Source organism: Camelus bactrianus, chromosome 13, assembly GCF_048773025.1.
Source record: "Camelus bactrianus isolate YW-2024 breed Bactrian camel chromosome 13, ASM4877302v1, whole genome shotgun sequence".
Taxonomy (NCBI): domain Eukaryota; kingdom Metazoa; phylum Chordata; class Mammalia; order Artiodactyla; family Camelidae; genus Camelus; species Camelus bactrianus.
The window spans coordinates 77,556,349-77,578,694 of NC_133551.1; the positions used below are offsets into that span (position 1 = coordinate 77,556,349).

The following is a 22,346-nucleotide window of genomic DNA, read 5'->3' on the forward strand; positions in this document are numbered from 1 at the left end:
GCCTGGTCACGGCTGGCTCTGGTTTCCCCACGTCTACCAATGATCCACGCGCACTGTCCTGTCCCTGCGCCCACAGCAGAGCCCGGCATGGTCTGCACTGAGTGCCTGTCGAATGAGTGAGTAAAAACGAGTGAGTGGACGCACTGAAGGTCAGATGCCCCGAGGGCAGCTAATTCATGGTCAAGCGCGTGAGCTGTGACCTCAGAAAGACCCGCTGGGCTTGCTGCTTCGTGACCTGAGGCCTGTCACGGGCTCCTCTGAGCCCCCACTTTCTCAGCAGGAAACATTCCAGTTTTGGAGGCAGGGGGGCACTTTCCAGACCACCCTGGTGTCTTCAGCCCTGAGCCCACAGGCCCCTCTTCTTCTGCAGCATCAGGTGGGCTGACGCCGGCCCTGAAACATTCTTTTCTTTCCTCTAGGAAATCTGACTATATCTCCCCGCTAGATGACTTAGCTTTTGACATGTACCAGGACCCGGAAGTGGCACAGATTATACGCAAACTAGATGAAAGGAAGCGCGAAGCAGTGCGGAAGGAGCGTTACGACTACGCTAAGCAGCTGAAGCAAGCCATTGCCGACTTGCAGAAGGTACCTGTTCAGAACAGTGAGCGGGCCTCGGAGGCTGCGGGGGTCGGTGGGGGTTCAGGGCGGCGAGCACCGCCCGGCCCCGGATGGACGAAAGCACACCGTCCCGGGGTGCGCTCCTCCAGAGTCATCCTGGGCCCGAGAGCCGTCCCGCCGCGGCAGGAAGCCTCAGGTGCTTAACAGCTACCTGACTGGGAGGGTGCAGCTCAGGGGCGGAGCATGGCTTAGCACACACAAGGTCCTGGGTTCAACCCCCAGCACCTCCGTTACAAGTAAAATAATAAACCTAATCCCCCTGCAAAGAACCTTTTTTTTAAAAAACCTGCCATTAGCCGTGCAGGCACAGTCCCATCCCTCCCCATCCCCCGGGACGTGGGGATGGCCGCCCACGCTGTCCTCCAGCGTTACTGCAAAGCCGACGCATGTGCCCAGGTCGGGGAGCGGCTGGGCAGGTTCGAGGTGGAGAAGCGCTGCGCGGTGGAGAAGGAGGACTACGACCTGGCCAAGGAGAAGAAGCAGCAGATGGAGCGCTACCGCAGCCGCGTGTATGAGCAGCTGCGGCTGCATGACCTGATGGACGCCGAGCTGGTGGGTGAGGCAGGCCTGCGGGCGACAGGTGGCTGCGGCCCCTGACGGTAGAGGAGGCGGTGGGAAGGCTCCCCGCTGGGTCCCTCCATCTCCCCGGCCCCTGTCGGTGAACTGGTGGCGGCCCTGCCCCTCGCACCCCTTGGGGTGTCGGCCGAGCATCACCCTGACGGCTCAGGCTGACTAGGGAGGGGTGGGGCAGGGGCCTCTGCCCTCGTCTCCAGAGCCCACGTCACAGGCCAGGACACTGAGGCCCAGCGCCAGCGCTTGGAGGATGGTGCTGGGGGTGCAGACTTGGGGGTTCCCTGCCGGGCCCGGTGCCCACCCTTCGGGTCCAGCTCTGCTGGCTTGGCCTCCATCCTTGGCCGCTCTGTGCCAGGCTTCCCCGCCCTGTCCACGGGGTGAGGAGGGGGTCGTGACCACGTCATCTGCCCAAAGCAGCAGGTAACACCCGCCCAGTCCTTGCGCTCCTCAGGGCGACCCGGGGCCACCAGCACACTGCTTGGTCCAGCCCGGGTGCTGCCAGCCCTGGCCGCGGCTGCCCCAGCCCATCTGCCCCACGCCGCAGCGCCCGTGCACATGTGCTCAGGGTCACACAGGCATTTGGCATGCGTGTCGCTGGCGGGTCCACATGGGAACCACCCAGAGACGGTCCAAGGGCTGGAGGACGTTGTCAGTGTGGTTGCAGCCCTCTGCCTTGTGAAACCGCTGCACCCCCACCCCAGGAGCAAGAGTGCTGGGCCTGGCATGGCAGTGACATGGGGATTAAGTGTCCCGTTTTCCCCCAGATGCGAAGGCCTCTTGACCTGCCCCTACAGCCCCTCCTCCACTCTGTCAGCCCCCACCACCAGCAGCTGGTGCCCTCACTGCCACCACCAGGAGAACGAGGGGCAGGAAGCCACCTTGCAGACCCCTTCCTGCAGGAGAAGCCTTCGGCCCCTGCCCCGGACGCTTCTCCTCAGTGCCCTGCAGTGGACCAGCCACCGCCCACCGCAGACCCTCCTCCCAAGACCCAGGTTGGTAACTCGGTGTCGCACCAGTACAGTTGATCAGCAGGTGTGGCGTGAGGACTGTGTGTGCGGGGCTTCCTGGTGCGGGCGGCGTGTAGGGGGGCACGACTGGGACACCCTTTCCTGCCTGTGTTCCAGGGGAGGGGCAGAGCGCCGTGGCTGGAACGTGGGGACATAGGCAATCAGCCCCCGCCCGGTCCTGCCCCCTCGCCCGGCAGGGTTGAGGCACACCCCACCCGGGCCCCTGCTATCTGTCTGTGAACTTGTAGCCACCCACTCGGGGTCGTTCCCCGGACTGAGGGGACAGTGTCTGTCAGGTACCCGACCTGAGGTGACCTCAGCAGAGCCTCGGCACACGCCGTGTGGTCACTGCATCTGCTAGAACTCCCTGTGTTGTAGGTAGCAGAAGGCCGGGCTCAAACCGGGGGGCTGTTGGCCTTTATAACCAGGAATTTAAGAGATTGTCGGGTTTCAGGTCGGTTTGATTAAGTAGCTCGGCAGTGTCAGCAAAGCCTGGCTTCTTCCTGTCCGGCAACTGTTTCCTGTGGTTCCGGGCACCCTAGGGGAACCCATCACGTGGCCCCCAGCTTCAGGGTTGCACACTGTGCCATCCAAGAGGAGCATGCATCCCACTGTGGGCAGAATCCCCAAGTCTTCCCTGATGAGTGCAGCCTCAGTCCCGCGCCCGCCCCAGGAGGGCGAGGACCAGAGGAGGCAGAGGTGCCGACGGCTTGTTAGGGCCTCCCTGGAGCATCTGTGTGCTTGGCCGTGTGGCCGGTGGGCACTGGGGAGGAAGGAAGGATGCGGGCGGATGAGGGCAAGCGTGAGCTGTAGCCAGAGGCCAGGGAGCCGGCTCGCAGTGGCCCTCCCTGGGCCCATAAACAGTAACGAGGCAGAATCGACATTGCCTTTTTTTTTCTTTCTTTTTTAAATTATTTTATTTTATTTTGGGGGGACAGAGGGGGTAATTAGTTTTCCTCATCTATTTGTTTATTTAGAGACAGGACTGGGGATTGAACCCAGGACCTCGTGCATGCTAAGCACACCCTCTACCCCTGAGCTACACCCCCAACGCTGCCCTTCTATTGGGTCTATACTGAGCTTAGAAAGGAACAGTGACCCTAATGTAATTTTTTTCAAACTCACTCTATTGTGTAAGTTGTCCTGATCAGATGAGGCTGATGCTTAGTAAAACACCCTGGTTCTGACCAGGTGAGTCCAGAGCGGCAAGCCCGCGGGTGCAGACCCGGATCGGCAGGTGGGGAGGACGGCACTGAGCCCTGCAGCCACCCTGTCCTCCTGCAGCCAGAGTCTCTGCCCTACGACGAGCGGCCTCTGCCTGCTATCCGCCAGCAGCCCGGGGTGGCAGCCGTGGAGCTGGAACGGAGTGACAGGGACGGCAGTGAGGCCCCCAGAGCGGGCGCCGCAGGCGAGCCGGAGCCCTTGACGGAGAAGGTGTTGAGAGAGGCCAGCTCTGCCGTGGACGTGCTGGGCGAGGCCCTGGTAAAGGGGAAGCCACGTGCACAGGCGCCACCAACCACAGGCCAGCCAGGGGGAGGTGGGCGGGCGGGCGGGCCCTCTGTCCCTGGGGTCCCCCTGCCCTGCATCCTTGCTGTTCGGGGGTCACGCAAGGCAGCACGTGCGTAAGCCAGACTGAAGGGTTCCTGATGCGCATTCGCTTCAGGCGGGTGTCTGTGCTGCTGGACGCCAGCTCGCGTGTGGGCACCGCCAGCCCCGGGACACGGTCGCAGAGCAGGACTGGACATGAGGGCATCACCTGCCCCCAAAGGTCGCTCGTGCTGGAGCCTCTCACACATTCCGTGTTCTGACATGGTCTTAAGTTCTCCACATTAGGAAGGGTATTTCTCTAAATACACCTACTTAGTCGGCAGAGAAAAGCTACGTCTTCGGTTGAAACAAAGCAAGGCCGGGGTTGCAGGTGCCAGGTAGGGGGACGTGGCCCGGGCGCCCGCCTGAGGCAGCGGCCCCCACCCCCGCAGGTGGCCGGCGCCTACTCCAGGTTGTGGTCACACCGGGAAGGCGCGCTGCTGGCCTTGTATGAACAGCTGTCGGAGACGCCGGTCGGAACCCCGAGGGAGGACTTAAAGAACACGCTGCGGGCGTCCGTCTTCCTCATCAGAAGGGCCATCCGAGACATAGTGACCCCAGTGAGTGCCCCGTCCGCCCTCAGGGACCCCAGTGCCTGCCCAGGAGGGCAGGGCAGCCCCAGAGGGAGCCTGGCCCCCAGCGCCGTTGTCCCTGGCACGGCGGAGTCACTGGGCACGAGGGTCTCCCGCAGGAAGTGCAGTCAGTGATGGGTCTGGGGTCTGTCCCACTGGTCATGACTCCGCTCTTCAGAACCCACGGGTGCACAGGCCTGGTTCCCCGGGGCTGATAAACGTCCCGTTTGTGTTTGAGTTTCGTAAAGTCTGGGGAGCTGGGGAGGCACTGCTAAGTGTTCCTGACCCCGAAAGAGCCCGAGTCAGCGCCCCACATTACGGGGTGGCCTGCATTCACACGGGGCTCAGCCACTCGCACAGGAACGTCAGACACAGGGCCCCCGGGGACCTCACGACACAGGAGAGGGGAGCGTGCGTCTCCCCTGCAGGAAGCGGGCTCGGACGGCAGCTGAGTTTGCCGTTTCCAGACCGCATGTTGTGTTCAGTATGACGCCCCTGCTTATCACTACTGGCGAATCCCCTGCAGACTTCGGGTGGGAGTCAGCGGTCCCGGCTCACCTGTTTTTAATCGATTTTCCCTTAGGTCTTCCAGGCGTCTCTGAAGTTGTTGAAGATGATCATCACGCAGTATATCCCCAAACACAAGCTGAGTAAGCTCGAAACCGCTCACTGCGTGGAGAGAACCGTTCCCCTCCTGCTCGCGAGAACCGGAGACACTTCCGCCCGCCTGCGGAGCACGGCGTCCAATTTTATTCAGGTATGAGCTTCACCGTAAAATCGGAAACCGTGAGTGATCAACACACACCCCCAGGGGCTCGGCTTCCTTCCCACCTTGCAAGGTTCTGTCTGCTCAGGAGCACCACAGATGATCCTTAGTGACTCCCTGTCACACTTTCCTTAGTCCTAAGGAAGGTAAATTTCGCCTTAAATATGATTAAAATGTGCAGCTTGCTTTTTCTAGTGTTTCTCTTATTCAGTGTAGGCTATTCATATTTTAAATAAGTAAAAATATATGGAAACTAAATCAGAACAGAGAAATGGGGTAAAGAGGTAGCAGTAAACGTGTAACTGTCTTGATCTAAATGTTCTTATTTTTCCAGCAAACACGCCTCCTCTAGCCAGGGCACGGGGAGATGTCGAGATGGAGTTAAATGGCTAAGTTTGGGGCACTTTAGTGAATTCGCCTGGTCTAGGAGGTCTTAAGTTAAGTTAAGGTTCATGTCTGGGCTTCAGAAAGCCTGTGAACCCCTTCGCATGTGGCGCACAGTGCTGCGAGCGGCACGGCTTTCTTGGGAAGAAATCCAAAGCACCCGCTGTCTCAAAGGGCTCGTCCCTCCAGCACGAAGCACCACCGGTCTGGCCTCGCTTCATGGGTGTAAGTCTTCAGGGAGGACGAGCACATAGCACCGCTTGGGGTGCTCGTGGGACACGGCATGGCTTTGTCTCATCACTTTTGAGCCACATGAATCTCTGAGACGTCGGTGGGGCTGAGGGTCGCCTGCGTGAGCGTCCATCCTTGTCCTGCACCGGCCTCCCCTCGGCCGACTCCGAGGCCCCGTGTCCGCGGCGGCGCCTGCCTGCCTGCCTGCCCCACGGGGAGTTTACCGCTCACACTGCTCTGAGGGACGCTCTCCCCCCTCCCCTCTCACTGTGTTTCAGAGCTGCTCTCGGGCTCCGAGAGAGAGCTCACTGTGCCGCCAGGCAGGAGGGCACCACGGCCGGTGTGGCCTGCAGCCCCGTTGAAGCGGACTGCTTCCTGTGCCACAGCTTATTTTATCCACGTTTCATCATGTTTCCAGTCTTCTTCTTTAACATTTTAGCAGTTTTTTCTTTTCCTGTGTCTGGGTAGTTAAATGATAAAGGACTTAATCATAGAAAGAGACATGTTTCATGTTTGGAGACGTGAAGATTGGGCTGGTACCTGCGCCCCTCACCCACCCCCAGCGCTCCTGGCAGCCCGAGCGGCGGCCCCCTCAGACTCGGGCCCGCGTTCCCTGACCGCCAGGATGGCGGTTCTCACGGCAGAGCTGACTTCTCTCAGGGCTTTAGAAATCAGAAACTCTTCTTCTTGAGGTTGGGAAAATCCTGAGAAGAGAGACCTTAAGTTTTCAATCACGTTTTCTATGAAGCTTTCATTCATCTCCAGGTCATGCAGGTTTTTGTTTCTAGTTGTTATTATGTCTTAAATAGAAACAGGAGCTTAGAAATCAATGGCTTTATTGCCATTTGTCACTGTCCCTTCTTAGTCCCTGTCGTTTCCTTCCTTGTTTACTTTGAGCGCATACTGAATTGCACTGAGTTGCCTCAGCTTCTTCCAGTGAAAGTGAACAAATTCTGTTGGTTTTGTAGGAAATGGCCCTGTGTAAGGAGGTCAGGTCTCTCCAGATTATCCCAGCTTACTTGGTCCAGCCATTAAAAGCCGGCTCTTCAGCGCACCTGGCGATCAGTCAGATGGCCCTGCTGGCCCGGCTGCTGAGGGACCTGGGCACAGAGGGCGCGGGCTTCACCGTGGACAGCGTGATGAAGGTGAGCACCCCGAGCCGGGGCCTGGCCAGGCGGGCGGGTGACCTCAGGGACACGCCGGTTCCTCTGAGGGCGCTGGGGTCCCCCCACTGCTGGCGCTGCACACATTGGGGCGGAGTGCGTGTGCCGAGCCCTGTCCCAACGGGAGCAGGTTGTGCAGCTCAGACAGCGCGTCACAGCGCATGTCGGGTCTGCAGGAGGAGATGCAGATTTTGTGCTTGGATGACTAACGGGCCTCAGAAGGTGTAGGGGAGAGATTTCCTGTCAAATCAGAGGTCCCCTAGTCCCGACTCCAGACGTTGCCAGCATAGCTCTGAGCGTGCGGCCCCGGGCCACGCGGATGAGAGGGTCCCGCCGTGTCAGTTCCCGCCGGCCCTGCGTCAGCCCCGCGCCCGTTCCCGCCAGTGGCCGGGGAGGAGGCAGCTGTGCAGCTGTTCCACGCGTCCACGGACTCAGAGCCCGGACTTGGACCTGGCATGACTCAGGTGGCAGGAGCACACGGGGCCTGTTAGTACTGGCCTGTTTCACTCATAGACACTGGGATAAATAAGCCTCCAGAAGCACCTTCTCCACTCGGCTTCCGGGGCCCCAGGCCTGTCTCCTGCAGCGCCAGCCTCGCCGTCTCAGCCCCTCGGTGGCTCCGCTCCACTTCCCAGCTCCAGTGCGAGCATCTGGGCCCTGGCTGCTCTTTTCTGTACACGCGTCTCCGTCCACGCCACACCGCCGCTTTACGAGGGCTCCCGACCTGCGGCCTTGGCCTATCCCCTCCCTGAGCGGCTGGGACTCCTCTCCTGCTGCCCGCTCAGCGGACTCCGGCCCCTCCATCTGGCCGCAGGAGGTTTGCACAGGACACAGACGTTGGGGTCCACTCCATCCCCTCCCTTTGTCTCAGACCTCCATCAACAAGTGCCGTGGCTCTTCCTTAATATGTTTCCAGAACCTGACCAGCCACCACTGTCTCTCTTCCTGCTGGTTGTCACAGACTCCCCGGTGGCTTCCATATCCCTCTGGGCCCGCAGTCCGTTCCCAGCCAGCTCTCGGAGAGCGCCTGTTAACATGAGGTCGAGCTGCACGCTCCCTGCTTGGATCCCTGGTGCCTCCCGCCTCGATCACTCTGGCCGCAGACTTCCAGTTCTCTCTGGAGCTGGACTTGTTCTGCTGTGAAACCGCCAAAGGCGGCCAGTCCTCCCCAGATATACCAGTCCCCTGATTATGCCCGTTCACCTGTCTCACCACTAGAGCAGTAGCCCCGGCCCACCTTCTCTGTGTGACCCGGTGTCAGCTGTTTGCCCTGTGTGACATGGATTGCCGTCTCCCCGACCTCCACGTTCGGTTTTCCGGTTCCCCACCAGAGACCAGAGCCCGCCCGTGTTCACAGCCCACGTCAGGGTCCCGACAGGAGCCTCGGCTCCAGTCATCTGAGCCGCAGTGACAGACACGAGCCCTTCGGTGGCAGCTCAGCCTTGTCGCGGCCAGAGCCGTCAGCTGCTCTGCTCTGCGCGGGCCTTCAGGGACTCAGCCTCCCCCACGTGTGATGTCGCAGCTCCCTACGTGACCGCCCAGGTCCCTGAGGAGAGGAAAGTGAGTGGGGGTTTCCGTGGGCCAAGCCATTCCCGCCACATCTCTGTTGACCGTGGCAGCCCTCCTCACCGCAGGGGCTGGGAGGAAGACGAGGGGCTGGACTGTGGGGCACATGGCCCTGTGCTGGTCCACTTGAGTGCAGCGCCATGCAACCAGACAGAGGGAAGAGGAGATGAATCAAAGTGGGAGGGGGGTGAGGGTTTGACAGCAGGAACAAAGCACCCGCTGTAGCTGACAGATTGGGCTCCGAGCACACTCGAGGGGGCCGGCTCAGAGCAGAGCAGGGACCAGCCCTCCCCTTAATGAGAGGAGGTCAGCTCTAAGCCACGAGTGGACGGTGGGGGCTTCGGAGGCGAGAAGGAAGTAGGGGACACTGCCCTGGGCGTCTGAGAAGGGAAAAGGCCCAGGAAACATCACAGGTCAGTTCACCACACGACGCCAGGACCCCTAGGGCGGCTGCGGCTGCGAGTCCAGCGTGAAACCTGCCAGCACGACCCCCGGCTCTGCAGTCATGCTCTGCTTTGCTGGTGATCACAGGGAAGGAGGGAGGGCCCAGACTTGAGGATGGGCATGCGTGCCGTGCCGGAGGGACTCAGTGATAGGCGTGCGGGGAGGAGGGGCTGCAGACTAGCGAGCTGGAAAGGGAGGTGTGATCATCGGAGGAGAGGGCGTGGATCCTTAGATTGGAGCCCCTGGAGGTGGGCAGTGGTTAGGGTGACAGGGACCGGGGTAGGAGCTGAGTGCATGTGGCAGGTGATGACGTGGGCAGTGAGGAAGCCAGTGTGTGAGGCTGACCCAGGGAGGACCCCCCAGGTCGTGGATTTACCGCGAGAGGAACTGGCGGTGCGTTGATAGGTCCACGTGACACCAAAGTACTTGAAGCAGGAAGAATGAATGAAATGAATCTTGTCCGTGTGCAGATCTCAAAAAAAGAAGGCTGAGTAAGAGGCCGTGTCAGGACCACAGCACAGTGGGCCATCTGTCGCGTAGAACAGAACATCTGCGTGCGTGCACGCACCCTGCACACACCCATGTGCACGCGTGGCAGCCAGTGAGGACATCTGGAGGGTGCAGGCCCCCGGCCTCGGAGATCGCGGCCCCCGAGGAGGAGGAGACAACGGGCCGGGGGGACCGCAGGGCCCCGCACAGGCGTCTGTGCTCTGACTTTTAGACAGGTCTGAAGCAAACGCGGCAAACTGGTGACGCCGGGTGCTGTGGGTGGTGGAGAGTGACGTCTGTTGATTCCCGCTCCTCTGTGGCTGAAACGTTGGGTAGCATTTAATATGAAGTTTGTGGGAGGACATAGCTTTGAAAGTGGTAGTTAATGCTTGAAGCAGAAAAAAAGCAAGACTCTGAGCTGTGCCTACAACACGAACTCACCTGCGCATGTAAAGAAAGAAGGTGGGAAGAACTGTATCTTTATGGCTGCAACTCTGTGGGCGTCGCTTTATTTTTCAAATGTTGATCATGTACCCTTGTTTCTTTCATGCTGGAAAAATAAACGCGGCCATCATAAGGGTCATTGACAACAAGGGCCCCCCCACCCTTACGCTCAGTTTTCAGCACGTGCCCTGGAGCACAGAGTCCCCGAGGTCCGCGAGGCGGCGGTGCGTCTGATCCTGGGCCTGTACGCGCAGCACCGGGCCGCGGTTCTGGAGCACCTGCCCCCGGCTGACAGCGCCACCCGCAAGAACGTTCTCTATAAAACCATTTTTGAGGGATTTGCGAAAATCGATGGCCGACCCACAGATGCGGAAATTAGGGTAAGTTCACCTTCACAGAGTTTGCTCTGATCCCACACGTAAGAAGTGACTTGTGCATGAGGGAACCGACCCGACAGGAGGCGCCGCGTGTCCGGGAACACACCCCCCGCAGCGCTCATGCCGGCGCCCACTTCTGCCTGCAAGCAGGCGCGCTGTGGCCGCGGGGGCACCTGCGGGTGCGGCAACAGCGAGCGTCTGTGAGAGAGGCCTTTCTGACGTTCGCCTCAGTGACAATAACAGTGTGTGAGAAACATGACTGACGTGCTGCGACTTGTCTCTCGACTCCTAAGACCACCCTGGAAATAAATCAGCTCTAACAGAAAAATAATTCTGTACCAGGCGCAGAAGAGAGTGGCCACAGAAGAAGCGGAAAAACGGAAGGAGGAGGAGATGACAGCCCTGCAGGGCCAGGCGGCGGCGCCGAGGGAGCTGCAGGCCCGGGCCCGGGCCCGGGCTCTGCAGGTGCCCCGCGTGTCGGTGTGCTCTCCGTGGGCGCACGAGGGCTGTCTTCACTCTCTCTTGCTTGTTGAATTAGTTTGGGGGTGAATACAGGGAATCCTGTAGTAACTCATCTGCATGCCCCTCATCCCCTGGGGTCTGGGGGGTGAGGGGAGTGGCCGTCACTGCTGAGAGAGGGACTTGGGGACTGGAGGGCAGGAGCCCGGGGCGCTGGGTGCAGGGCATGGGCAGGTTTCCTCCCGGAAGCTCCCCGCCCCCTTCAGAGGCCAAGGAGAAAGGAAGCTTGAACACGAGGGCCTGACTTCCCTGCAGTGAAAAGCAGGCTTTGGACAAACGTTCCCCCTCCGGAACCCCTTAGTCCTAGTCCGTGGGGGGTCCGATGGTGTGTGCTCGAGTGCACACGTGTCCCTGCTCAGCTTCCCTGCTTCTAGGGTAGACTGGCCTCATCACACTGACTTCTGTGACTCAGCTCCTTAAGTTGACAGTAAGGAGGGGGCAGAAGCTCGGTCGTGCACGAGCGAGTCGGGCCACCACACTGAGCGGTGTCCGAGGCAGGCTCGTGGGAAGGGCTCTGACCACCACTTGTTAGAAAGGAGTGAATGGATAAGAGCGGAGAAAAGAGAAATGTGCTGAGTACATGCTGAAGTGACAGTGACGTTTCCACTGAACACTGCGGGTCAGTGACTTTAAAGGAGTGGGAACGGAAGATGGGAGGCAAGGGGCCCATGGGCTGCGTGGGGACAGTGTCCAACGCCCACTGGACCCGTGTCCCAGCGGGTTCTCGCCTCAGGTGGGTGATTCTCCTTCCCCTTACGTACAAGTGGGGGAACTGAGTAGAGCACCCAGCAGGTGGTTCAGCCGGACCGTCAGGCTCAGCCCCAGAGCCTTCTGTCCTTGGCGAGCGCCGGGGACAGTGGAGACCACTCGCCAGGATGACTTAGAAAGCCGTCGAGGGTCTTGAACTAATCACCTTCCAGAGGCAGTAACGGTTTCCTGGCCCTGGGGTTTGGGGCGGAGGAGGGCTTGGGAAGCGGAGGCTGGGTGAAGTGCCTGGACGCGGCGTGTGTTCCGAAGTGGACCCTGTGGGGTTGGGAGGGTCCGGACAGGCTAGCCCAGGAGAGGGAGGGAGACGTCCCAATCTCCCCAAGTTTCAGCCTGAGTAGCTGGGCCACTGAAGGGGCCGTGACCCCCAGAGCAGGCTGTGAGGGGGCGCGGAGGGACGCGGGAGGGTAGTCTGGTTAAGTGGAGTTTAGGTGACATTCCACACCCAAGTACGTGCTGGGTGGCACTGAGGGCTGGGGTGACAGCTGAGACGTCTGTGTCATCGGCGCAGAGATGGGTGTCAACCGAGGAACTGGGTGAGAGCTCCGGCAGGGTCTGTACAGACAGGCGGGGGGTGGGGGTGGGGGACTGAGTACAGGGTGCACCAGGGGAGGGGGCTGCACCCTGGAGCCCAGCTAAGGGACCAGAGGAGAGGCGAGGAGGGGTCATGGCTGCTGGGAGCCCATGGAGATGTCCCATGGGCGGGTGACCTGGAGGAGGCGTACGTGGCCTTGCAGAGCATTTCCTTGGAGTCGGGAGACCAGAGCCCCGAGGGGGGGGCCAGGGGAGAGCAGGACGGAGGGGGCGGCAGACGTTTGACATGGACGACTCTTTCAAAGGGCTGTGTCGTTTCCTGGTATAAATTCTCCAGCAAAACCTAAGGACGTGGATCGTGGAGAGACCCGCTCACCGCGGCGCACTGTCCCTGACCTCTCTGTTCTTGTGTCTTAGGAGAAAGAAAGCGAAGCTGCCAAGGCGCAGGATCCGGGTACGTGGCGTGCACGCCAGGGGCCTTCGGGTGGAAACCACTTTCATTCGTTCAGCAGACGGGTGCGGGAGGCCGGCCGCGCTCGGCCGCTGCAGTGCTGCGTGTCAAACGCGCTGCCTGCGCTGCCCGGCGTCCCTTTATACCTCACATCAGCCTGCTTAGTGAAGCTTGGAAAATCGTTTTCTACAAAAAGTTATTTAAATTGCCTTCTTCATTTCTCCAGACACTCCAGGAGGGAAAGCGGCCCCACCTAGCGCTCCAGAAATCCCAGACAGTCGCTGCCTCGATAAGTGAGTACAGGTCTTTGCTCTGTCACGGAACAGTCAGAGGGCTAAGCGGGAGGATGCTGTCGGGTCAGCGCGCCCCCGCGTGCGTGAGGCCCCTGTGCCCGCTGGGCTCCCCCCGCCGTCAGCCCTGAAGCTGGGGCAGCTGCCCTCTGACCCGGCGGCTGGAATCAGCAAGCGAGTGAGCTCCACTCAGAGGAGGCGTCTCGCCTCCCGAGAGCCGCCCCCGGGGCCACCAGACACCCACGCGGGGCCCCTCCAGCTGCGGGGACAGGGCACCAAGCTCCTGGTGACGGCGAGGCCGGCTGCGCCTCAGCTCTGGCCTTCCCGTCCTGTTTCAGTTTGTGTATTTTCTGCGGGGAGAGGAGTGAATCCTTCACAGAAGAAGGCCTGGATCTCCATTACTGGAAGCACTGCCTCATGCTGACGCGATGTGACCACTGCAGACAGGTCAGGCGCCGGGCACGGCCGGCCCGACCCAGGTGTGAGGCCGGACGCACGGGTCCCCAAAGGCCGGATCAGCAGCGTCCCAGGCCTTAGTATTTGCAGAGGAAAAGCTGTGGGGAGAGCAGCTGAACGTCTGTCGCCCCATTTGGTTCGGGGTTGATTTTTCTGACTTTTTCTTAAGGTGTGAGACACACGTGTAAGTGTGTACAGGTCACAGGTGCTGAGCTCCTGAACCGTCACTGGACAAACACAGCAGTTGACAGCCACCAGGCCAGGACCCCAGGGCCCCCTCCAGAGCCCTCTCTGTCTGGTTTCTGTGTCTCGCTTCTTGAGCTTTCTGTCAGCACGCTTCCTGTCACCCGACGTGTGCGGTGCTTTGCTTTGTCTCATCCGCCGTCTGAATCCAGGGTTTCCATCCTCCTTCCTGTTTGTGGGACTCGGGTTGTGTCCACATCGAGGCCACTATGAGCAGTGTCGCTGCAGACCTTCTGGGGTGGGTCTGCGGCACGCGTCTGATGGCACTTTGCTGGGCACCGCCAACTCGTGGGAGCGCTGGCTGTGCCCGCGTCCCCCAGCCTCGTGCCAGCAGTGCCCCGCGCGCCGCGGCCGGCTGGAGGGCTGCTCCCGCGCGTCTCCTGAGCAGCGAGGTGGCCTGGTGCCCACGGCCTCTCTGCCCTCCTGTGGGAAGCCCTGCTGGGCTCCCGCCCGTTGGGGGATTGGGCGGCAGCCTCGGTCTCACTGACACGTGGTCGCTCTCAGCACGGGGGACATGCATGCCGAGCTGCCGGTGCGCCGTGTGCCCCCGCGTCAGGGCTTCCTTCTGACGTCAGGAGCTTTGCATTTTAACCTCATCCACCTAGTCAGTCTGCTTTGTGCTTCGTGCTCGCATGTCCTGTTGAAGAAGTCTCTCCCCCGCAGCTTTTGTCTTTCCTGGGAGGCAGCCGGCCCCCTTTTGATAGCAGAGGGAACTGGGAGGGACTCCCCTTCTCCCCACTCCTGGGGGCTCAGGCTTGCAGAGCAGAGTGTTGATGGGCAGCCCCCCCCCCGCCCCCACAGCAGCTACTCCCTGGCTGGCAGTGTAGACGCCCGGCCCCGCGTAGCCCTCCGGCAGCATGTGTCTTTGGCGGGGAACTCAGCTCTCAGGCGTGTACGAACCGCCCCCAGCAAAGCTGTCAAGAGTAGCGAGAGGCTCTCCCAGCATCTTGCTGCACTCCTGTCTCTGTGATGTGCCCAGAAACGGCAGGGAGCCGGGATGGGACCCCATGGCCACACTCCAGGCCCCTAGGATGGTCGTCAGTAAAACCGTAGCTCCTCGCCCCCACCCGCCCCAGCAGTGGCCTTTATATGTGGCTGAGGTGGCGTGACATGCAGGATGTGGGGTCTTTAGCAAAGTGCAGCGAGGACCACAGCAGGAACAGGTGTGCACGCGTCCCTTCCCTCATGGTGCTCGTGGGCTGGGGACCCAGGGCAGGGCTGTCACGCTCTCAGCACCGCCTCGTCCCTCCGGGCCCAGGTGGTGGAGATATGCAGCCTGACGGAGCACTTGCTGATGGAGTGTGACAAGAAGGCCAGCTTCGGGAAGTGTCACCGCTGCAGTGAGGCTGTTGTGAAGGAAGAGCTGCCCAGACACATCAAAGCCAAAGACTGCAACCGTGAGTCCGGCCCCTGAGCCCCCCGGGCGTCTGTGCCAGCAGGGTCAGGGGGCTCAGATCTAGTGTCCGCGGGGCTGCAGGGGTGCATCCGCCACCCCCGGCCCCGGCCCCGGCCCACAGGAGTAACCAGGTCTCGTCTTCTGAACTCGTTTCAGCTGCCAAACCGGAGAAGCTAGCAAACCGGTGTCCTCTGTGCCACGAGAATTTCACCCCTGGAGAAGAGGTGCGGGGCCTGTTTGGGGGCGGACCCGGCCCGGGGGCGACCACGAGGATGGCAGGCGCTCGGGGAGTGGACGGGCTCTGCCCCCACCTCGCCAGGCTCTCTGGCCGGGACAGCTCTAGTGTCTCTCAGAGGCGCCCCACCTCCTTGGGGTAGAAGCATGAGTGGTTTGGTTTTCCCGGGCCTGGCCTTCATCTCCGAGCCGGGGCCTCACTGGCATCTTGGCCAGATTCCATAACACTCTGGCCCCTCTTGACAGCTAAAGCCGAGCCCAGGCCAGTCTGGAAACTCCACCTTGTGTCTGGTCCCCGGTGCTCCCCGCCCCAGCCTGACATCGCGGGGTCTCCCTCTCCCACCTCTGCCTTCATGTGCCCGTCCTCGGCATCAGGGGCGATGGCTGTTCCGGCTCACATGTCAGCGGCGCCCTGCTCTGTGTGCCCGCAGGGGACGCCGAGCCCCATGGGGCCCGTAGTGGCTCAGCCCCCGGGCCCTGCCTCCGCCGCCCACCTGCCGCATCTGGCCTCTGCTCTCTGGTCCCAGCCCAGCAGGTGGCTTTCTCCTGACACAGACTCGTGCCCAACGTGGGGCCGGGCACCCATCCCTCCAGCCCTCCCGCTGTCCTGGCTCATCGTCTCTGCCCCTTCTCAGATAATGTCAAGTACCCAACAGAGAAGCAGGGGACCCACACATCCCCACCCTCCACGTGTAGCTGTCTGCTCACTGCCAGCCTGGCCTCACGTGGGGCCCTGGTCACCTGCTCCCCAGACAGCGTGTCCTGTTACCTCACGCCCTGGAAGGACTTGTCCCGTAGCCGCAGCGGCATCCGCCCAGCTCCCCAGACAGTGCCCCCCAGGCCAGGGACCCCACAATGCTGATCTGTTCAGCGGCACCTGGATGAGGCCCCAGGGGGTGGCTGATGGCTCTCTCAGTGGCTTCCTTCCCACAGGGAGGGAGGTGTCTGTCCCGTGGGGGCTCCTTGTTGGATCTAGAGGCTGGGTCAGATACAGGGCTGAGTTACCAGTTTCCCCTGTGGTCACTTCATGGATGGCCATGGGTCCTTCCCCGAGGAGGCAGGGACGTGTGACTCTCGAGGCTGGATCGTGACCTCATCGGGGCTGCAGGGTCCAAACGCCCCAGCACTGCCCCACCGCCTTCATCGGTGGCTAGAATGTTTCTCTGAGCAGAAAGCTGTCTCCTCTGCCCTTGGGTCCCCAGGCCAGGCTGTGTGGGGGGAGCACACGGGGGCCGTCCAGTTCTCTCCCACTGTTTACGGGTTTTCAGACTCACAAGCTGGGTCCCCGGTATCTTCCAGTGGGAGTGTACTTGCTCGGGTCTTAGTATCGGCATGAAATCACGGATTCAAGCTCTGGACGTGTTCAGTCATCGCAGTCACCTGCTTAGTGATGGTGGATTATCCACCTCAGGCCGGTGTCGCCCCTTCAGAAGGGCCCCCGGCATAGCTGATGGCCCCGGCGGACCTGAGCTTCCCGTTTTCTGGTGTGAACGGGGGCCCGGCCGAGCCTGCCATCCCTGCGCCTGGCCTGGGACCAGCCCCTTCTTCACGGGGGCCTGGATCCCAGCTCCCTCCAGGGAGGTGACATTCCAGGCCCCCCGGGTGCTCCTTGTTCCGGGGTCATCGCCGTTCTAGGGCTCTCTCTCGGTGGTCGGAGCCGGGGAAGCGTGGAGAGGAACACCTCCAAGACCCTACCGACACTTCCAGTTCAGAGTCGGAGCTGCACGGGTCTCCGCCCCGTCCATGTCACATCTGTGTCTTCCCCCGAGAAGTTAGAGTCGGAGTCTCAGGCATGGCTGACCTCCTGGGACGGTCTCAGGACGGCAGCGCTGGCGCTGCCCGCCGGGACAGCCACGGGACATAAGTTTTCCCCGCCCCTTGTCCTTCCCGGGCACCCCGCTGGGACGTGGCCCCGGGCCCTTCAGCAGTCCCCGGAGTCACTCTGCTCGGTCTGGCGCCAACCGCGGGCCCTTTCAGCTTCGTTGTTTCATTTTACGGTCAAGTTTTAGGGGGTTTTAAAAATCAAGTTCTATAATTATTTAAAATATTTACATGGTTCCCGAGCCTATAAAATGAGGCGCCTTCAGAGAAGGCCCCACAGAAGCTGCGGCCCCGCCCGGCGCACCGCCCTCCTCGCGCAGGACGGGCTTCAGACTGTTCGGCCTTTTTTAGAGAAGAATGTGAGCAGCCCTCACGCCTCCTCCGCCCGGGCTGGGCCCCTGCAGCGACTGCCACCCTCGCGCTCTTCTGTCACGCACGGCCAGCCCCCACCCCCCCGGAGACCCAGTGTGTCCCCTTGCTGAGCCGTGCAGACGGTGGCCGCCTCCCCGTCCCCGCCTCCCGCCCCCAGCGTCCGCCTCGACAGGGCGGCGTCTGGCCCCCAGCAAACAGCCACGAGGCGCTGGCACTGGCGCTGCTCTCCATCCCTCTGCGTTCTCCGTGTCTCTTAGCAAAGCACCACACACTCGCTGGGTGGCGGAAACATCCGTCTGCTCGCTCAGTTTCTGAGTCGAGAGTCCAGGCACAGCCTGACCGGGCCCTCTGCTCAGGGTCTCACCGGGCAGCACTGGGTGTCGGCCGGGCTGCGTCCCCGTCCGAGGGCTGGACCGGGGAAGGAGCCACTTCCCAGCTCCTCCCGGCATTGCCAGAGCTCTCTTCATCACTGTAGGACCACGGTCTGTCTCCTTGCTGGCTGTGCAGCAGAGCCACCCTCAACACCCCTGAACCTGCGCCCCGGCCTGTGTGCCCCTGAACCGCCGTCACACACCTGCGCACCTCGGCGGAGCAGTCCTAGCCTGCTGTGCCCAGTGGCAGTGAGGTCCAGGGGATGTGAAACAGGCCAGCCGTCTTGCGAGACTGGGTGCTTCCCAGGCGCACCTGCCCGGAGGTCTTGGAGATGGGGAGCAGGCAGACCCAGGACTCACACAGAGCTTGGCGCTACTCCCGCAGCTGCGGCGCGTAGCTCCCTCTGGCTTCACTGTCTTGGTGGCCCTGCTGGTGGCCTGATGGCTGCCCCATGTGCCTCTCTCATTTCAGGCATGGAAGGCGCACCTGATGGGCCCTGCCGGCTGCACAATGAACCTGCGCCGGACACACGTGCTGCACAAGGCCCCCGTGCCGCCGCCAGGTAAGACGGCCTGCCCCCACGCCACTGGGCCCTTGCATGTCACCAAGCCTGTCCCCGCCCCAGCTCTTGCCGAAGGCCCTTTGTTGTGACCGTGCTTTTCCCCAGGCTCTGTGGTGGCGTTCACGGAGCTAACAAACCAAACGGTGGGCCTCCCAGGGGCGCACACCCTGGTTCTCCGTGTCCTTCCACATGGCCAGCTTGAGTGTTCAAAGACACGAGGCTCAGTAGCAGGCCCACGGGTGACAGCACCGCCTGACCTCGAGGTCCCCACTGCAGCTGCTCTATGTCGGGTTGGGACGCCTTCCAGGAAAATGAGTTTTCATTGCAAAGTTATTCTTGACCTGGAAGATGGGGGGCGCACAGCTGTGCCTCGGGAGTGCGGTCAGCGGGAGAACAGGGGACAGGTCTTGTGCTCTGCGGGTGCCGGTCCCCGCGGCCCCTCAGGAGGAGCGCCCGGCGCGTCAGCGAGCCCCGCTCACCTCAGGAGCTAAGTGTCTGAAGCTGATCATTAGGAAACAGGCATTTCTATTTTCCTTTCCCACCTCAGGCTTCTCCTCTGGGCTCTCTTCCTCCTCTTCTGAGTCCCACGTGCAACTTACTGTGTGGCCAGCACGGCCCCCCCAACAGGGGCCTGCCCGGCCGGTTCCCTGGGAGCTGAGTGACCGCCGGGTGCGGTGCTGACCCCGTGGGTTCCGGCCGAGCCCAGTGGGAGCGTCACACCCCTGGTGCCCCCCCACCCGCCTAGTGTCAGTGGCGCCAGACCACTCGGACTGTGGCTGACCCCCATCCGTCTCCCCCTGACACAGTGCCCGTGCTCTCTCCATGTGTCCACTGCAGGGAAAGGCCCAGCCACGAGCACCATAGGGACCTCAGTGTCAAAGGTCGGCAGCAAGATCCCGACACCCAGGGGGGGCCTGAGGAGAGGCTTGGGCAGGACATTCACAAAGCGGTGACACCGTGGGCACTGAGCCACCTCCCGACCTGACCACACCCCGTCTCCTGAAGGCCACCTCTGGGTGTGGCGACCCCTGCACTCCACCCCTGCTGCCCTGGGCTCCTGCCTCACTGTGGGCGCCCGTGTGGAGCCGAGCCAAGAGCCCGCGTCCAGAGTCCGGCCCTGCCCTCACTGTCGCTCTGGCCATCAGGTTTCCACCGTTCTCGGGTCTCAGGCCCAGTGTCAGTGCCAGAGCGACACTCTGTTAGAATAGGATCCGGAGCCATTGCCCCAGTCGCGCGCTGGACCAGGCGCCACTCAGGCCGGGTGCAGGGGCCTGGTGTGAGCACAGCGCCCCTCCCTCCGCGGCTTGGAGCGGTTCCCATAAAAACCCCGCTGCGCACCCTTCCTATATCGGTCTCTCTCGCCCGTGGTAGCAGGTCCGCAGGGCATCTCCCCCGGGCACCGAGCCCCACAGGGCAGCAGACCCCACGTGGTCCACGGCAGGAGAACTAAGGTCAAGACCGCAGCCCTCAGTACAGCCCCCTCGCTCCCCCTGGCCAGATGCTCATGAGGGTCTCTGCCCACCTGGCCCCACCCCTGCCGGCCCCCTCAGGGATCTGGGGTAACACTGGCGGCTCCACGTCAGGCCCCTCCTGGGGTGCTTCCTAAAGAATATGCAACACCCTGCCACTGACTGCCCTGCGCTCGCCTGGGCGTGTCGGTCACGGCAGACGGAGCAGCCCCAGCACCTGCCCTGTGTGTGACGGTCACGAGGGGGCCTCCCACACGGGCCAGCGGCCCAGCACCTGCTCGCCCGCCACCCCATCCCGCCCAGATCCGAGCTGGAATTAAACTGCAAGTTCACTTTCCTCGAACACTTTGTATGACACTCTAACACCAAAAACTACTTCAAATGATGAAACCAAACCTCCAAATCCAGCCTCCTAACCAGCTCCTGATCCACCATCCCGTCCTGTGGAACTGGTTCAACTTGCTTCACATCCGGGTAGCTGCAGAGAAAAGCCAGCCTGTGTCTGAAACTTGCCGTCCATGCCTGTGGTCCCCAGGGGCCCCCTCCACCGGAGACCGGAGGAAGCTGGCCCTCCCCACCCCACCCCGTGCCCAGAGGTGGGCCTCCCTCCTGAGCGTCACGGGGCTCAGGGACACAAACACGGGGTCGGTGACTCCCAGGCTACACCATTGGCGGATGAGAATCTTTCATTCCCATCCACGTGAAATAACAAAACCCATTTTTTAAAAAATTAATAGCTATTTAAGCAAGGTATTCCCTGGGTATGTTAGTGACCATGAATTTGCACTAATCAATCTCCATTTTTGGTAAACTAGTATCTCTCATATGGTTGACTCAAAACGGTGAGCAAGAATGTGACTGACCAACAGAATTCCCTTCAAAACTGTACTCAGTTTAAAAGCATGGGGGAGAAGGGAACACTGCACCAGAGCGGAGGACGGACGCCAGAACAGTTACAGAGTGACGCTTCCTGGTCTCAGAAAGGTGCTCCTCGATCCCCTAACCCGTTGCTGAGGCACAGAGAAAACACTTGTTTACATAGAACAATGAGGAAAGGTAGCCAAGAAATTATTCTTTTCTCTTCAGTCAGAACTTCCCAGAAATACATACGGTATGTTTTCTATGTAGTGTAACTTAAAGAAGATAATTGTAAAAATACTAAATTTTTAGTGATTGACAAACAAAATCGAGCACACTTAAAGCAGATTAGCCCTGCTGCTTACAGAAGAACCATGTGTTTACGTTCAGATGATTCCCGGCAGAGATTAGTGTCTATTAAAAGCTTTACAGGGTGCAGTACTATTAAGGAACCAGGAATAAAGGGTGGGAAGTGAAAAAGGACCTGTAAGCTCCCTTGGCCGTTCGTGAATAAATATCTAAACTCGGAACAGTAATTAATAACAAATTTCATTCAGGAATTTGTCGTCAATACTTAACACTATTTATTTTTATTATTTATACTTCAAAATATTCTATCAGTCTAACTTAAAAGAACTGTATCTATAAATTTGGCATTAGAATACAAATGTAAATACTCCATGAAAATTTACAGCTTTTTAATGTTTTAACATCATTTTCTATTTGTCTTTATTTCAGGTACCAGAATTATCAAATAAGTAATATATTTTTGCTGTTATTTTAGGGTTTAGGGGTTAATTCATCTGAGCATATTAAAATAATAAAAAGATTACTAAATGTTTTGTCGCTTTTAATTTTAGATCATGATTAAAAAGCAGTTCGTAAATGACACTGACTTCCGTCAACACGCAGGTGCAGCCCAGGCCGGAAGCCTCAGAGAACCGCTGAGATTCGCTGGGCAGAGGGCAGAGGGCGTGAAGTTGCTCTGGGAGAGTTTGGTTCCTAAAATAAGTTACCTGTCAAGACGGGTTTACTGCTGAAGAAGCTGACAGATTTTAAGCTGTCTACAAATTAAACTAGTGACCAGTTTTAGCCTGTGGAATAAAGTGAGAATTTTATAAATGCTCTAACTGTGCCCAGGAGAGGTTCACACATTATAGTCCCTCTGCTCTTTCCCCTTTGAGAGAGGGTACTTCTACCAGCCAACAGAGCTGTTTCGTTCCTCAAATAAGTGAAAATACAGTATGTTCTCTGATTCAGCGTGGTTTCAAGCTTTTACCAGCTTTAAAGATTTTATACTTGTTTCCATTTTGAAATTATCATGCAGTTTTCCCTTTACACAAATACGTATGTTAACGTAGCAGCGTTACAGTTAAACAGCAGGAACCAAGCGCCGCGGCGCCACCGCCTCGCGGCGACGCACCGAGGCTCCCCGTGTGGGCCGCGCAGCGCGCTGCTCGTTTGTGCCGCCGCTTTTCTGCTCTTCGAAACTAGATTCGTTCTTAAGCACAAGGACCTGCCGGGGCGAAGTGCCGCCCGCAGCCCCGCGAGCGCCGCGGCCGGCGTGTCGGCCCCGCGGCAGCGCAGCTCTGGGCAGGCCTGGGCCCCCACCCACCCACCCACCCCGGGCCGCCGCCACCGGCCAGGCCCGCTGCCGGACAGGAGGGCCGCGGTCAGGGCGGGGGCGGCCGCCCGGGCCGCTACCACAGCGCGGCGACCCCGCGGGGCGTCCTGGAGCCCCCAAGGGGCTGCAGGGCGGCTGCTCTCTCCCTCCCCACCC

General features: G+C 60.4%; 1 protein-coding gene across 9 annotated transcripts in view; it reads left to right on the top strand.

Moving 5' to 3' along the window:
- Positions 1 to 21,713, top strand: part of CEP104 (centrosomal protein 104) — a 34,764-nt gene extending 13,051 nt beyond the window's left edge. For 3 of the 9 annotated variants that reach the window (XM_074377595.1, XM_074377601.1, XM_074377604.1), the window contains 16 exons: positions 420 to 588; positions 1,018 to 1,173; positions 1,959 to 2,186; positions 3,393 to 3,683; positions 4,181 to 4,348; positions 4,944 to 5,117; positions 6,710 to 6,886; positions 10,021 to 10,227; positions 10,567 to 10,689; positions 12,460 to 12,496; positions 12,720 to 12,786; positions 13,122 to 13,230; positions 14,741 to 14,879; positions 15,035 to 15,102; positions 18,149 to 18,239; positions 18,787 to 19,070. In XM_074377595.1, coding sequence (XP_074233696.1) covers positions 420 to 588; positions 1,018 to 1,173; positions 1,959 to 2,186; positions 3,393 to 3,683; positions 4,181 to 4,348; positions 4,944 to 5,117; positions 6,710 to 6,886; positions 10,021 to 10,227; positions 10,567 to 10,689; positions 12,460 to 12,496; positions 12,720 to 12,786; positions 13,122 to 13,230; positions 14,741 to 14,879; positions 15,035 to 15,102; positions 18,149 to 18,239; positions 18,787 to 18,920 — 2,338 coding nt within the window. In that variant the 3' untranslated portion in view covers positions 18,921 to 19,070. The other 6 variants (XM_074377597.1, XM_074377598.1, XM_074377599.1 and 3 more) reach the window with 6 other exon arrangements.
- Positions 21,714 to 22,346: the final 633 nt, after the last annotated feature.